At 31.9% G+C, this 16,556-nt stretch overlaps 1 protein-coding gene across 1 annotated transcript; it reads right to left on the bottom strand.

The window, feature by feature from the left end:
* Positions 1 to 4,884: 4,884 nt before the first annotated feature.
* Positions 4,885 to 5,544, bottom strand: LOC142619465 (TMV resistance protein N-like). The gene is made up of 2 exons (XM_075792563.1): positions 5,541 to 5,544; positions 4,885 to 5,417 (listed from the first exon to the last, which is right to left on the bottom strand). Exons 1-2 carry the CDS (start codon positions 5,542 to 5,544, stop codon positions 4,885 to 4,887), a joined length of 537 nt encoding a protein of 178 aa, XP_075648678.1.
* Positions 5,545 to 16,556: the final 11,012 nt, after the last annotated feature.

Raw genomic sequence — 16,556 nt, 5'->3', positions numbered from 1 at the left:
TCCATTGAGTACAAATCTTTAGGGATTACCATGATTATTCATGTTTATCATGTTTTGATCATTGGTTATGTGTTTTACACACTTTGTCCAATGAGTGCTTTGCCATGCATTGCTTATGCATCTTACATACACACCACAAGCACACTTGATGCACACACTCTATCACTTGACATGTTTTGCATTTCACTCATGATATGTGAGCCTTGTTAAACGTTTATCACTTAAAACATGATCTTTTGTCTATGTTTGCTTGTCTATTTTCATTTTTTAGGACAATTTGTTCGTGTTTATGGACTAACTTCTATCTAATCAAGTCTATTACCATGTTTATGTTGGTTCCGTTTGCTTGTGTGTTATTTTGCAAATGTCTCGTCGATCTTCAAGTGGCAAGGAACCTATGATTGATCTCACATCATCTCCTATATAAAAGAGGACTCGTCAATCAACAAGAGACTTTGACAACAAGAGGTTCAAGACTCTTTTGGACTCTCAATCCTTCTTCAACAATTTCAAGAATGCACCTACTGTGGTGGAAAGGATTGTGAGATTCGACACCTTGGGATCAACCTTCATCCCTAAGATCTTTGCAGATAAGGATTGGGAAAGTTTGTTTGGTAACTTTGAGGATCCCATTGAAGAGTTGGTCAAAGAATTCTACTCGAATGCATGGTTCACTAGAGCTGAACTAAAGTGCTAGGTTCGAGGAAAAGATTTTGTCATTACTCCAGACTATCTAGCAAAGATTCTTCACATCAATCGTCCAAATGTAGACAGTTCCCCATATGATGACAGATTACACCAGTGCTACAATTCTTGACACTTTAGGAGCTAATCATGAAGTCTTCTCCAAGGGCACTTCCATTGGGACTGCAAAATTTTGGACCGGAGATGAAGACTCTCACATTGATCATGTTCTTCAACCTATACCCTCTGTCCAACACAGATTTCATCAACCTCGAACGAGCACAATTCCTATGTGATCTAATCAAAGGAGCTCAAATTGACATTTGTGCTCACATATTTCAGACCATGGGAAAAACAACAAGGAGATTAGTTGCAAGAATGTGTCTTCCCTTCTGTAGCCTTGCCATGAAGATCATGACTTTTAAGGGTGTCCGTCCTCCGAAAGAAGGAACAACCCTGCCTTGTTAACGACCAATATCATTGATCTCTCTTCAAATGAGCAAAGGTCACTCATCTATTGAAAAGGCAAAGAAAAGTCCTCCTAAGCCTCCAAAGAGCGAATCCTGCCAACATGCCACTCCTACTAAACAGAGATTAGCTGCTCCTACTGTCCCTAAGCAACCCAAGACAGCATCTCCTCACATTCTCGAGCCTCAGTCTACCAGCACTCAATCGAGACCATCTAGCTCTCATCCATATAGGTTGACGACCTTGATTGAGGGGTTGCATGAGCGCATTTATGGACTTGATAATGTCATATACTCTACCAACAAACATGTTCAGATTTGTCTAACCACCATTGAGACACAGTTGGATGAGATTCAGGGCAAGCTAGAGGAGAGCCTTTAGCTATTCTTGCTAAAAGGGGGAGAGCACTTAATGTGAATATTTTGACTATAACATATAGTAAGGGGGAGAGCATCACATGGAAAGAAGGTGTGCATATTGAAAGGGGGAGATCAGTGGGCTTAAAAAGAGGAAGCTAACCTACATCCACACACACTTTTGAATAGTCTAACCATTGTTTGACTAGTCTAGTTTATGTTTTATGCTTTTACAACTTTTGTTATTGACAGTGCTTTATTTAAAGTTTTCAAGTGCTTTAGTTTAAAACATATTTTTCTTTAGTACTTTTTGTATCTTGGTTTTTATAGCCGTTTCTTGATGCTTGTAGGTATCTATTGCTTCTTGCCTTAGTTTCTTTAATGCATCATGTGGTTTGTTGTACATGCAAATGATTTTAGCATTGCTCTTAATTGTATTGCGTGTCCAAATGATCATTTACTAGTTAAATGTTCATTGTGGTCTTTTCCGAATGACTGTTCATGCTTGATCAAGTTATGCTTTGTGTTCACATTTCTTTTGGTATCTTGATCCCATTTTACTTGTTCTTTATACATACCTTGTATTCTACTTATCTCGTGCTTAATGAAGTTTATTTGTTATGTACAAGTGTTTCAAGATATACGTGTATATGGTTCAAGTGCTTCACAGCTTTTAGATTTAGGTGTGAGTGAGTTTTGCCTATGTTCCCAAACTCACGTTTAAGTCTAGAGTCTATTTAGGGGTTTTGTCACAGAATAGCCAAAAAGGGAGATTGTAAAGTTGTGATTTCCAACAATCTTGTGTTGGCTTTAATTCCGTGCCAAATTTTATTGTAATTTCTTCAATCATTTTCCCTGTATGTATGTGGGTTTATTTGTAAAGGATGAGTGTGAGAGATCGGTGAAGAATCAAGCTTCAAAAGATGAATCAACGGAATTCGTGACTAGCTCGCAAGTAGCTCGCGAGAAGCAACCCACGAAAAGGCCATGTGTGAAGCACATGACTGGAAGCTGAAGAGTCACGTCAGGCTATCAAGTTCGCGAGTATTTCGTGAGAAGGGCCATCCCGCGATGTACCCACGAAACTTTCTATTTGGCAAAAAGTTAAGTTACTTTGCCAAATTCTTTACCCACACTATAAATACCCTCATTACCCACGAATTGTAATGAGTGCTTTTTAGAGAGAAAACCCTAGCAAATATACTTGAGAGTTAGAGATTGTTATATTCAAAATCATCTACACATTTTCTTGTGGTTTTCCTCAACTCCTACCTCTCTATCTCTAGATCCTTGAAAGGTTGTTAGCTTAAACACTTACCGTGCCCATCCTGAGTGTTAAGTGAGATTTTGGTGTTGTTGGAAAGTGATAAGAATGCAAAATGTCATATTTTTCTCCCTTAATGTTTAGTCTTCTACACTCATTTGATGCCTAAATGTACTCATTATTCTTATATTTTGATTTAGGATGCAAACGGAGGCGTTTAGTGCAAAACGAAGTTAATTGGGCGATTCTGGACAACTATGACATCGCTTCGTAATCTGGGCATAACTCTCTCATCCAAGTTTTGATTTAGATGATTCAAAATGCTATGAAACGCCAAGACAAAGCTGCACTGCTAATGTTCTAGAATGTTCCTTTGCCTAAAATTCTAATACCTGATGCGGTTTATTTTCAGAAGCTTCTAGATCTAGTGCACAAAAATTCCAACTAAAAAACACCACTTTCCTAGTTATATTAGGACTTTGTTTTATTTTTAATATTTTTCTTAATTAGTCAGATTTAGATATTATTATTTAGAATATTTTTAGGAGATTTTGTAGGCTTGGGAAAGGGGAATTAACGTGTAAAAGAGAGGAGGAGAAATCAGATTGGACAGACACGCCTCTCTCTCCCCTCTTCTCTAATTTTCTCCTTTGAGTTTTTTGTCATGGCCCGGCTTAGCTAAACTTTTATACTTGGTTGAAGGAAACGGAAGTCTCGGAATCAATAAAACCATGAGATCTAATTTGTTTTTATTGTTCAATTTTATGCTTTGAGTATCAGATGTTCTTCTATACTTATTTTCATGATTGTCTTGTTTAATTATTAGGAGGCTTGCTTGTTTATTATCCGTTGCAATCTACTGCTAGGTTAGATATCAAATCCGTAATTGTTTGATCTCTCTAATTTGTGAAGCAACCAAGATTTAATGATTTGCTACGTCAGAAATTATTAGATCTTAGGAAGAACGCTCGACTAAATTAAATACAACCACTTGTGCTTGTGTTGTTTAGTTTCATCGATCTCTCTAATTCTTAATGCTGTTACTAGATTAAACCTTTAGCTTTTGTCTTGGGTTGTTTAGTAGTTAGGGTTTATTAGATCGCTTGTTTTCTAATTAACTGCGACTAAGGAGAGATAGGAAAATAGTTCCAACGGTGAATATTCAAAGTGTGAATTGATATATACTTGCATTGATGATCAGTTGTAAAATTCCGGTGGTGGATGTTGACTTAGACCAAGGTTTGTTCCTTTGATTGATTTTGACATTTTAATATGAATTGTTCCTTAGTTGTTTTTCTTAAAATTGTTTTCATTATACTCAAACCCCTCCCCTTTTTGTTCACGTAGCATAAAACTAAGCTAGATACTCTCCGTGGGAACAATCCTTACTCGCACTGCTACATATATTTTTAGGAGTATAGGTTTTATTTTTGGTTGCTTGGGACAGCACACTAGGAAGCATTAGAAGGAGCCATTTAGTGGCAGATGCAATCGGGCTGAATTGTGGAATCCAAAAAGTTAGAGAAGACAAGACTCCAAGAAGTTCATTGGTAGCAAGAGCTTGGAGGGTTCAAGTACATGGGGTTGAATAGGCTTAGAGGGTCTTTTATTATTCGTATACTCCAACTTTATTCTCTAGTGGATCGATTTCGACTTGGAGGGTCACGGAGAGGTTTTTCGCAGAGTTCTTCAGTTTCTTCTTCAATAACACATCTCGGTGTTATCTTGTGTTTGCATCTCTCTTCCCTACTCTTTAAACTTCATTTAATTGTTTATTGTGGATGGATATGGCTTAGAGTAATCTTATCGGTTCATTGCGCTTATTTACTCTTGTTTCGCACTTAGTTTAAGTTAGAATAAAAGCAATCTAGCTGTATTTTTTAATTGGGGGTCTACAAACTCTTGTATTTTAGCACAAATTTGAGCTTTCACTATTTATAAGTGATTATATTAGTAGATTCACAGCCACTTCTACTGTTCCAAAAAATTTAACAGAATCTTAACTAGTATACCATGATGTAGTTCTATGCATGCATATTATGATATATTCTCATAGCTAATTATATGCTTCATGGTATATGAAAGAAGCTTATTATTTGAAATTCATGGAAATTACCTATTTCGTAGATGTAGATCCCATCCGGAGATACCAGCCACTTCTCTTAAAATAGCTCTCCATGTTTCCACCTTCTCTATGTTATCCTTAAAGCGTTCCTGGTGATCAATAAAGGCTTGTTTAAAAGTTTCTGTTTGTTTCCGTACATCAGTTGGGTCAACATCATAAAAAATTGGCAAAACTATCAGTCCCATTTCTTCCCTGCATTTCATAATCTTGGCAAGCTCATCCAAGCACCACGTAGAAGATGCATAGTTTTTGGAGAGAATGATGATAGCAAATTGTGATTCTTCTATTGCTTTAAAGAGCTCAGAAGCAATCGATTCTCCTTTCTCGAGTTTTTCTTCGTCCATAAATGTTAAAATGCCCTTTTGTTGCAAAGCAAAAAATAGATGGTCGGTAAAAGTTTTACGGGTATCCTCACCCCTAAAACTAAGAAATACATCGTATTTCCATTGACGCGTTGAAGAAGAAGATGTTGAAGAAGAAGATGGTGACGGTGAAGACTCTCTTTTACAATTCATTGAAGCTGTTGGAAATTCAGATAAAAAAAAGTACAACCAATTAAAAGTAAAGAAAAGGCAGGGAGTGAAACGGTAATAATAAATAGAGATGATTGTGTTTGTGTGTTAAAACTTAAAAGTGAACTTACCCATTTGTAAGAAGGAATTACAGCAGTGATGGTCTCCAAGACCTCCTTAATACACTCCAGTTTTGGACAATCCAACTACTCCTGTTTCGCTTCTTCTTTTTTTCTTTTTTCTTTTTTTCTGTTTTTCCAAAGAAGGGACGACTGAAAATTATTTAACTATAGGAAATGAGACAATGATAATCTAATAGATTTTCTTTTTAAAAAAAAAGACTACGGAATTTAAGCAAACTTTTGTTTGGAGCTTTATTCATTCATTTCATTGGTAATGAGAAAACCAACTCGAGGTTCAAACCTTGAAACAAACAAAAGTTGAAACTCATGCTTTACGGAAATTAGGAAGAAGAAAACAATTTGATATGGATTTTTCATTTCAAGAAAAAAAAAAATGAAAGGAAAGAAATAAAAGGGATGAATAAGTGTGAAAAATGACAACTTACAGAATTGGAAATTGAAATTAGAGAAGAGTAGTACTGATTGTTCGTAATGCTCGAAACCCACTTGAAACAAAGCCGGATCCAATTGATATTTATAGGCTATTTAATAAAGGATTGTACTCTGTTCTTTCTTTCTCCGTGTGTTTGTGTTCACAATTTTACATCCCCTGTTTTCAGTCAAATGCCTTTTCCCAGTTTCAGTTGCCTTTTCCCATTACTTTTTTTTAGAGACAGTAGTTTTGTGGTAACCAGCTATGAATATGAAGCTCTGTTTAGATTTCCTTTTTCACTCAGATGTGGTGGGCGTACTGCGTATGAGAATTGAAGAATGAAAAAAAAAACTTTTTTATTTAGCTAAAATTTATAGTAAAAAATAAAAATTATCATTAGATTTTGCAATACTATCAAAACTCTTTAAAGAGTACAAAGGTCACATAAAGCCATTACAAAATTTGTTTGCACTTACTTTCATCTCCATTTTTTTTTAGGGTAAATTGCAAATTACACCCCTAAAGTTTGGAGGTGATTGGATTTTACACTTTGAAGTTTCAGAATTTGGATTTTAACCCTAACGTTTAGGGGTGTTTGACACCTTAATGTTTCAGAATTTGAATTTTACCTCCTTATATTTTAAGGGTGTTTGGATTTTACTCCCTAAAGTTTTGAGGTGTTTGAATTTTACTCCCTAAAGTTTTGGGGTGTTTGTATTTTACATCCTAAAGTTTCATAATTTGAGAGTGTAAAATCCAAGCACTACTAAACTTTAGAAGGTAAAATCTAAATTTTGAAACGTTAGGGTATAAAATCCAAACACCCTAAACTTAAGGGGTAAAATCCAAATTCTAAAGTTTCAGAGTGTAAAATCCAAACACCTCCAAACTTTAGGGGTGCAATTTGCAATTTACCCTTTTATTTATATAAACTTCCTTCTTCATTTTTAATTGTTATTTATTTATTTAATTTTAATTGTTATTTTTCTATTAGGGTTATTCTGAAACTTTTTTATGTATATAATGTGTTAAGAGTAAATATGTGTTAGTTAAAATTCACATTAAATGATAATGAAAATAGTGTGTGATTATTGTAATATAATTTGATCCAAACTTGTAAACTTTAAGTTTTTAAATAAAATGGTGTACTTTAACTTTATAGGATTCAGATCCTCTAGAGTTTCTAGGGTACTCTACCAAGTAGAGTTCATTAAATCTTAACCACTCTTTAATGATTTAATGGTCTAGATTTTGCCATGTCAGCATTTCATTAACAATCATCTTAATTGTTTTGTTTACAACATTATTTTATTATTTCAAAAATATTATTAATGAAATGCTGACATGGCAGAATCTAAACCATTAAATCATTAAAGAGTGGTTAGGATTTAATGAACTCTACTGGTAGAGTACCCTAAGAACTCTAGAGGATCTGAATCCAACTTTATATTATATTTCAATGCTAAATCAGAATCTGTTATATCTCTTATTCATCTGTTAAATCAGAATCTGTTATATTTCTTTGGTGGTTAGTCGAGTGCACTTTTTCCAGTCCCCCCGTTTCTTACACCTTTGCTTTATTTTATTTTTTTTTAATTATTATTATTTAAATCAATAGAGGTGGACTAAGAGCATTCTCATTAAGTGCGTCAAATGCCAAATATTTGGCATTTGACATACCAAGCACCAAAAAACCCCTTTCATGAGATGTTCCAAATCTTATAATTTTTACCACATGTGAACAGTATTATTCCATCTTTAGAACGGTACGGATTGAGAATGCTAAAAATAAGGTTTTTTTTATTCATTTCTCTCTCATCCTTTGTGACTTTCTTCTTCTCTCTCTTTCTGTTTCTTTTTCTTCTGTCTTTCTTCACCACTCTTTCATCTCTGTCACTCTCTTTTCTTCTTCCTCTTTTCTTCTTCTTTCTCCAAAAGCTTCACCTCTCTCTTTTTTTCTTTTTCTTTTTTTTCTCTCTTTTTTTCCTTTTTCTTTTTTCTATCACTTTCTTTGCACTTCTCTGTCTCTCTTTTTTTTTTCTTTTTTTTTTCTTCTGGTCATTCTCTCTCTCTTTCTTCTTTTTTCTCCGCGTAAACCGTTGCCTTTGAGATCGGCCATTTCCGTGGAGTTTGGAAATTTATTCCTTCTCCCATTATTTGTTTTAGAGCTTTAGCTTGGCACTTACTCCTTTCCTTTATTGCTTTTTTTTTTTTCTTTTTCAAATCGATGGAGGAGGACAGGGTAGTTTCCTTTCTTGCTTTTTTTTCTTTTTCTTTTTTGACTACGAACCTCTGCTTAAATTTCTTTAAGAAATATCTATTACATTCACCCATTTAAATACAAAGTACACACATTCAATTTTTTGAACTAAAATTGTGACTTGAAATAATTGAAAATTGTAACTTTCTGTGCAAAAGTGGCAATTGTGTGAATTGTGTGTTTACGTGTGTAACATAGACATTTTTGGATGCGGTGGGGCATATCACGTTTGAGATATTTCCATTAAAGAGAAAGTTTCCTTCCTAGTCTCCTTGTTTAAAAAATTGAAGAAAAAAAAATACATTTTTATTTAGCTAAATACAAAAATTATCATCAAAACTTTTAACAATACAAACAAATGAAAGTTCTATCTTAATCATTGATAATGATTAAGATAATGATTCCCCCCACTGTCTTAATCATTTCCCGTAAAGAAAGAGACTCACACAGATGGAATGAAAATTCTTGTATTACTTCAATATCAGAGTACAAGATAATTAGCTAACTATATCAATATGTAGAATAACAGAGCAACAAGAAAAAGGCGCCAAAACAGCAAAAATAACTAACTCCTAACAACTTAACTAACAATCCAATTGAGATAATCAGTTCTTGACAGCTGGACTTCCTAACGGACTTCTTTCTTTCCTTCACACGTGCTAACTGTGCTGAATTAGTTGATGTCGTTTTCTTCTTTCTTTTGTCTTTTTCTTCACTCTGTCGTTTAGCCACAACTTCAGCTTTAACATTTCCTTCATCTTTTTCTTTTTTTTTTACCTTTTTTTAGAACTATAAATAAATAAATAACTAGAACGGACAGGGTAATTTCGTGGTGACCAATGATGGAGCTTATAATTGAAATTTCATTGAGATGTGAACACGTGGCAATTATTTGATCTATATCCAAATTCCAATGAATTCAGTGTACTGGATCTAAGCCAATTCCTTTGCATAGAAGTTTCATTCTTAGTCCCCTCATTTGGACTCGGGAAAATTGGTCGCTGATTCCCCCCCCCCCCCTCCCCTTTCTTTTAGAAAGATATACCTTGTATAGTTTATTTTATTTTTACCTTTCTTATTGAGAAAATTTTTAATTACTCCCCTTAACATAGTGCTCAATTTTCTCACATTTATAATAGATCCTCCGTAATTCATTCAGGCATGAGTTTTGCTTTCCCAAATAGATGTAGGAATTCTATTGAATAGAATAATGAAAGATTACATCAAATCACAGTATTACAGTACGGTGCTTCCCCTTGCCACAGGTGTGAGGGACTTAATACAGTACTAGGCATGTTTAGCAAAACACAGTGGTCCTCTAATGTTTTTAGTCAGGTTGAATTTAAGAGATATATATTATTCATTCCTATGGGATGACACATAGGAGTGAACAATTCGTTGAATATGTTGTCATAATTTATGGCTTACCTTTTCGTATGTATTTGATTTTATTGATATACACGCGCATACAGAGCAAATGCTCAGTAAGGTTAAAAGTTTCTTTCTATTTTATATTAAAAATCTACTTTTTTTTTATTTTACAAACTAATTTTTACAAAACACTCACATCAGTCTATCTGTTCTACACATTTATTTAATAACATATTCATTCTTTTACAATTTTTTATTATTTCCTCACTCACTACTCATCTCTCTCACATACCCAACACTACCGAAAAATACTAAAATATTAAATGTACGAGCTACAGTAACCGTGTATATATATGCACAGTTACTGTAGCACTTGTGCATTTATGCACAACTAGTAAGTTGCCTGTGCGATGCACAGATAATTTTATGATATTTTATGTAAAACACTTTTGAATAATGTTGTACATAAATTATAAAGAAAAAGTAAATTAAATTAGAGTAAAGAAACATATACATTTTGAGATATTAAAAATTGGTTTAGTAGCTTCATTGCATATTTGTAGCCTTCTTAAGGTAAGATTTTTTTTTTAAATCATGAAACCAAAAATAAAATGTAAAAGAGTAATGGGACCATGAAATAAACTAATTTGTGTTGTATTTACATATTTCATACTATGAAATAAAAATATACCCAACTCTCTAACTATCTTTCACTCATCGATAGTGTGACATTAAGACATGGTATAAGCAAGTGTGTATGCATGTGTCTTATAGATGATTTAAAATTGAACCATGGTAGAATATGACTTTACATTGCGCACCTAATATTCTCTCTACTTATATATCCAAAACAAAAACTAACTAACCAAATTACCTAACTTAAATCATATTTAAGCCCCTAATTTAAAAAGAAAAAAAGATTACTCGTAGGGGTTTCGGTGTCTTGATGGTGGTGGGAGGTCAGTATAACGGAGGTGGTAACCCCTCAGATTTCTCTTTCTCTCTCTTTCAAATGTTTTGTTAGTCTCAGGTCTTTTAATTTGGTAATATATAGTGAAATAGTGCATTTTATTTAACAATTCACAACATTTTTGTGTCTTTTTGTCTCTCTTTAGAGTCTTATCTCGTTAGCTATTACTATTAGCCCACCCTTATTTATTTATTTATTGTTTTTGAAACACTAAAATAGCGGGTATGCTAAAAGACATGAAGAACAGTGAAAGGTGCGGTATAAGCTTAGATAATTAATGAGATAACAGTAAAATTAGATAATGTGAACTTTTGGGTAACAATTAAAAAAAATTAATGAAAGAGGTAAAAAAAAGGCTAAATACAAAATTAGAGTGCCACTTGGCAGGACTTCATGCACTCTTGCATGAGGTCTCTGAAAGAAAGACCTTTTGTAACAACTTTTATTCTACAATATTCCTCCAAAAAAATTTTTTTTACTCATTCCTTGAATTGAATAATTATAATGGTTATGTGTGTGCAATTTATAACTGTTATTTCACTACATATTTATAACCTTCTCAAGGTGAGATTAATTTTTCACCCTAAAAAAAAGGTAAGATTAAGTTTTTTTAAAATCATGAAACAAAAAATAATTGCAAAAGAGTAACAGGACCGTGAAAATCAAATAATGTGTGTTGTGTTCACGTATTTAATACTATAAAATAAAAGTATGTTCAACTCTCTCACTGTCTTCCACTCATTGATAGTGAAACATTAAAACATGGTGTGGACAAGTGTGTATGCACGTGTCTTATAGATGATTTTAAACCATAGTAGAATATGGCTTTACATTGTGTATCAAATATTCTTTCTACTTATATACCCAAAACAAAAACTATACAACCTAATTACCCAAACATAAATCATATTTAATCTCCTAATTTAAAAAGAAAAAAAAAACCCGTAGAGGTTTAAGGTCTTGATAGTGGTGGGAGGCCAATATGACGGAGGCGACGTTCCCTCAGATTTGTCTTTCTCTCTCTTTCAAATGCTTTGTCAATCTCAGGTCTTTTATAGTGAAACAATGCATTTTGATTTTATAGAGAAATAATGCGTTTTATTTAACAATCTACAACATTTTTATGTCTCTCTATCTCTCTCCAAGGCCTTATCTAGTTAGTTATTATTATTAGTCCTTAATTATTATTATTTTTTACTTTTTTTAAAATATTAAAATGGTGGGATGCTAAAAGACATGAGAAAGAGATAAATGTGTGATGTAAGCTTAGGCAATTAATGAGAGACTAATGAGATAACAGTAAAATAAGTTAATGTAAACTTTTGGGTAATAGTAAAAAAAAAACTTAATGAAAGGGGTAAAAAAAATGCTAAATGCAAAATTAGAGCGTTACTTGGCAAGACCTCACGCACTCCCATATGAGATCTCTACTTTTATATATATATATATATATATATATATATATATATATATATATATATATATATATATATATATATTCAAGATTATTCCTTTATAATTTCTAATCACTAATCAACATGAGTCTCAAAAAACTTTGTGATAAGACTTTATCATACTTACAAAATAAGAATAGATATTTTTATCTTTTTTTTTTTTTAAAAAAAGGATATTGCTATTGTGTTCATCCTTATAAGAATTTAAGCATAGATTGAATTTTCATTATTTTTGACAATTTTTCTTTGATTTCTTTATAATTTATATATTGTGTTAGTTTTAATGAATTTTTTCTCAAGCTTTCAGAGGATGGACTTTAGATAAGATGTTCAACTTTTATATGTCAAGCATTGATTATAAGTCTTGTACATGGAACAAAATAGAGATAAGAAATTAAGAATATGGTCCATTTTGGTTGGCCTTAGCTTGATTTGTCTAGACATCAATTTTCCTTGATTATTACTTGTATACAAAATTCCAGAAACATTAAATTGGAATAGGTCCCTTACTAACCAAACCAATTGGAATTGGATGAAATTTCTTCTCATTCATACTAAACGTTGTGTACACTCCAAATTTTTTCTGCATCTCATAATGATATGTTGTTGATAGGTATCATCCAAGTCCAACATGATTGAGAGTTGTAATTGAGACTACAGCCCAGAAGTTTTACTATTCAATATTTTGCGAGAAAAATTAGACACTCATTTGATATAACAGGAGACTATGGAATTTGACATTGTATACACTGGGGTTTGTTCTTGATGTTGTGAAATTGCTGTAGGTACTAAAAACTTTAGTTTGATTAGTTGACAATTCATGTTCTTTAATCGTGAAAAGTCTACAATGGAAAACTTTTGTGTGCCTACAACAAATGTTTTGGAGAGAAAATTGTTAGCCCCCTCATCCTATTAGGACCCTTCTATTTATGCAAAGGAAAAATGGTCTAATATTCCTAAGTGTGACTTAGTTACATGGAATTTTTGTGCAAATATGTCTAGATTTCTTTTAAAAATTTAGTTATAATTTTAAACACTAATTTGGTGATTTTTATATGATTTCATATGTTTATAAATAATCTAAATGTTATTCTAGTTTGTGCAAATTATACAGCATAGAATCGGTAATTTAGCAACATAGGCATACGAGAAGGCATGTAGTGGTTTAGGAAGAGTAGGCATTTAGTTATAAGGGAAGAGGAGTAGGCATAAACATAAGAAAACCTTAGGATGGAGGAATAAAGAAAACAAAAAGTTTTTGATGATTAACATCCCTCTATCTTATCCATTAGTCTTATTTATTACTAATTAAAATCTGTTGAGTTAGTAAATAACTGATGTGGCATCTAATAAGTGTAATAAAACAAAAATGAAGTACTTTATTTTTAAAAAAAAATTTAATTATCTTTTTAAATAGAGTGCCACTTGGCAAAACTTCGTGCTCTCCCATGTGAGATCTCTGCTTTTATATATATATATATATATATATATATATATATATATATATATATTTACTCATTCTTTGAACTGAATAATTATAATGGTTATGTGTGTACAATTTATAACTGTTGTTTCACTACATATTTATAGCCTTCTTAAGGTAAAATTAATTTTTCACCCTAAAAAAAAGGTAAGATTAATTTTTTTTAAATCATGAAACAAAAAATAAATGCAAAAGAGTAACAAGACCCTGAAAATCAAATAATTTTTATTGTGTTCACATATTTAATACTATGAAATAAAAGTATGTCCAACTCTCTCACTGTCTTCCACTCATTGATAGTGAAACATTAAAATATGGTGTGGGCAAATGTGTATGCACGTGTCTTATAGATAATTTCAAACCACAATAGAATATGGCTTTACATTGCGTACCAAATATTCTCTCTACTTATATACCCAAAACAAAAACTATCTAACCAAATTACCCAAACTTAAATCATATTTAATCTCCTAATTTAAAAAGAAAAAAAAAATACTCGTACAAGTTTAAGGTCTTGATGGTGGTGGGAGGCCAATATGACGGAGGCAACGTCCCCTCAGATTTCTCTTTCTCTCTTTTTCAAATGTTTTGTCAGTCTCAGGTTTTTTATAGTGAAACAATGCGTTTTATTTAACAATCTACAACATTTTTATGTCTCTCTATCTCTCTCCAAGGCCTTATCTGATAAGTTATTACTATTAGTCATTAACTATTATTTTTTTACTTTTTAAAAAAATATTAAAACGGTGGGAATGCTAAAAGACATGAGAAAGAGAGAAATGTATGATGTAAGCTTAGGCAATTAATGAAGGACTAATGAGATAACAGTAAAATAAGTTAATGTAAACTTTTGGGTAATAGTAAAAAACACTTAACGAAAGAGGTAAAAAATAATGCTAAATGCAAAATTAAAGCGTTACTTGGCAAGACCTCATGCACTCCCACATGAGATATATATATATATATATATATATATATATATATATATATATATATATATATATATATATATATTCATGAGTATTCCTTTATAATTTCTAATCACTAATCAACATGAGTCTCAAAAAATTTTGTGATAGGACTTTATCATACATACAAAATAAGTATAGATTTTTTTTATCTTTATTTAAAAAAAAAAAAAGATATTGCTATTGTGTTCATCCTTATAAGATTTTAAGTATAGATTAAATTTTCATTATTTTTGACAATTTTTCTTTGATTCCTTTAAAATTTAGATATTATGTTAGTTTAAATGAATTTTTCCTCAAGCTTTCAAATGATGGACTTTAGATAAGATGTTCAACTTTTATACGCCAAGCATTGACTATAGGTCTTGTACATGGAACAAATAGAGATAAGAAATTAAGAATATGGTCCATTTTGGTCGGCCTTAACTTGATTTGTCTAGACATCAATTTTCTCTCTTGCCAAAAGTCCAACTTATTTTACGTGGAAGTTTCCTTGATTATTACTTGTAAACAAAATTCTAGAAACATTAAATTGGAATAGGTCCCTTACTAACTTAACCAATTGGAATTGGATGAAATTTCTTCCCATTCACACTAAACGTTGTGTACACTCCAAATTTTTTCTGCATCTCATAATAATACGTTGTTGATAGGTATCATCCAAGTCCAACATGGTTGAGAGTTGTAATTGAGACTAAGGCCCAGAAGCTTTACTGTTCAATACTTTGCGAGAAAAATTAAACACTCATTTGATGTAACAGGAGACTATGAAATTTGACATTGTATATACTGGGATTTGTTCTTGATGTTGTGAAATTGCTGTAGGTACTAAAAACTCTAGTTTGATTAGTTGGCAATTGATGTTCTTTAATCGTGAAAAGTCTACAATGGAAAACTTCTGTGTTCCTACAACAAATGTTTTGGAGAGAAAATTGTTAGCCCCCTCACCCCATTGGGACCCTTCTATTTATACAAAAGAAAAATGGTCCAATATTCCTAAGTGTAACTTAGTTACATGGAATTTTTGTGCACATGTGCCTAAATTTCTTTTAAAAATTTAGTTATAATTTTAAACTCTAATTTGGTGATTTTTATATGATTTCATGTATTTTTAAATAATCTAAATGCTATTTCAGTTTGTGCAAATTATACAACATAGAATCGGTAATTTAGCAACATAGGCATACGAGAAGGCATGTAGTGGTTTAGGAAGAGTAGGCATTTAGTTATAAGGGAAGAGGAGTAGGCATAAACATAAGAAAACCTTAGGATGGAGGAATAAGGAAAATAAAGAGTTTTTGATGATTAACACCCTCTATCTTATCCATTAGTCTTATTTATTACTAATTAAAATCTGTTGAGTTATTAAATAACTGATGTGGCATCTAATAAGTGTAATAAATTAAAATGATGTATTTTATTTTATAAAAAAAATCAATTATCTTTTCAAAGAGAGTGCCACTTGGCAAAACTTCGTGCTCTCCCACGTGAGGTCTCTGCTTTTATATATATATATATATATATATATATATATATATATATATATATATATATATATATTGATTTTACACCCACTGATATGCGTGTTTTTTTGTCAAAATGTGCATATCTCAACACTTTTTCTATCTTGCACTATTTTGCACTTAGAGCATTAACATCCCAAAATTCTATCCCATCAAATTTTATCATCCCAAAAAACTACTTTATCAATTATACTATACAATTTTACAATACTCTCAGCATCCCAACTTTTATTTTACAATACAACACATTAAAAAAACATTTTTACACAATAAATTAATATATCCCAAAACCCAAATAAAAACAAAAACCCGGAGAGAGAGAGAGAGAGAGAGAGAGAGAGAGGAATTGATTTTTACAAGTCCGGATGTGTGGGGGGTTTTGAGCTTTTATGCTAAATTTTCCCTACAGATGGTATATGTCATTCCCAATGTAAATACTCGCTAATGCAAGTGCTCTTAAAGATACATACAACAAAAAATTATAGCAACTCTATCTTCACTCTTACAAAAATAGCAAAATGGCACTAATGTCTTTATAAAGAGGTTTAAATCTTAAAACTCTA

The sequence above is a fragment of the Castanea sativa genome, chromosome 12, assembly GCF_040712315.1.
Source record: "Castanea sativa cultivar Marrone di Chiusa Pesio chromosome 12, ASM4071231v1".
NCBI classification, from domain to species: Eukaryota; Viridiplantae; Streptophyta; class Magnoliopsida; order Fagales; family Fagaceae; genus Castanea; species Castanea sativa.
The sequence above is the reverse complement of the archived record's forward strand: the minus strand, read 5'-3'. Positions and strand labels throughout refer to the sequence as shown.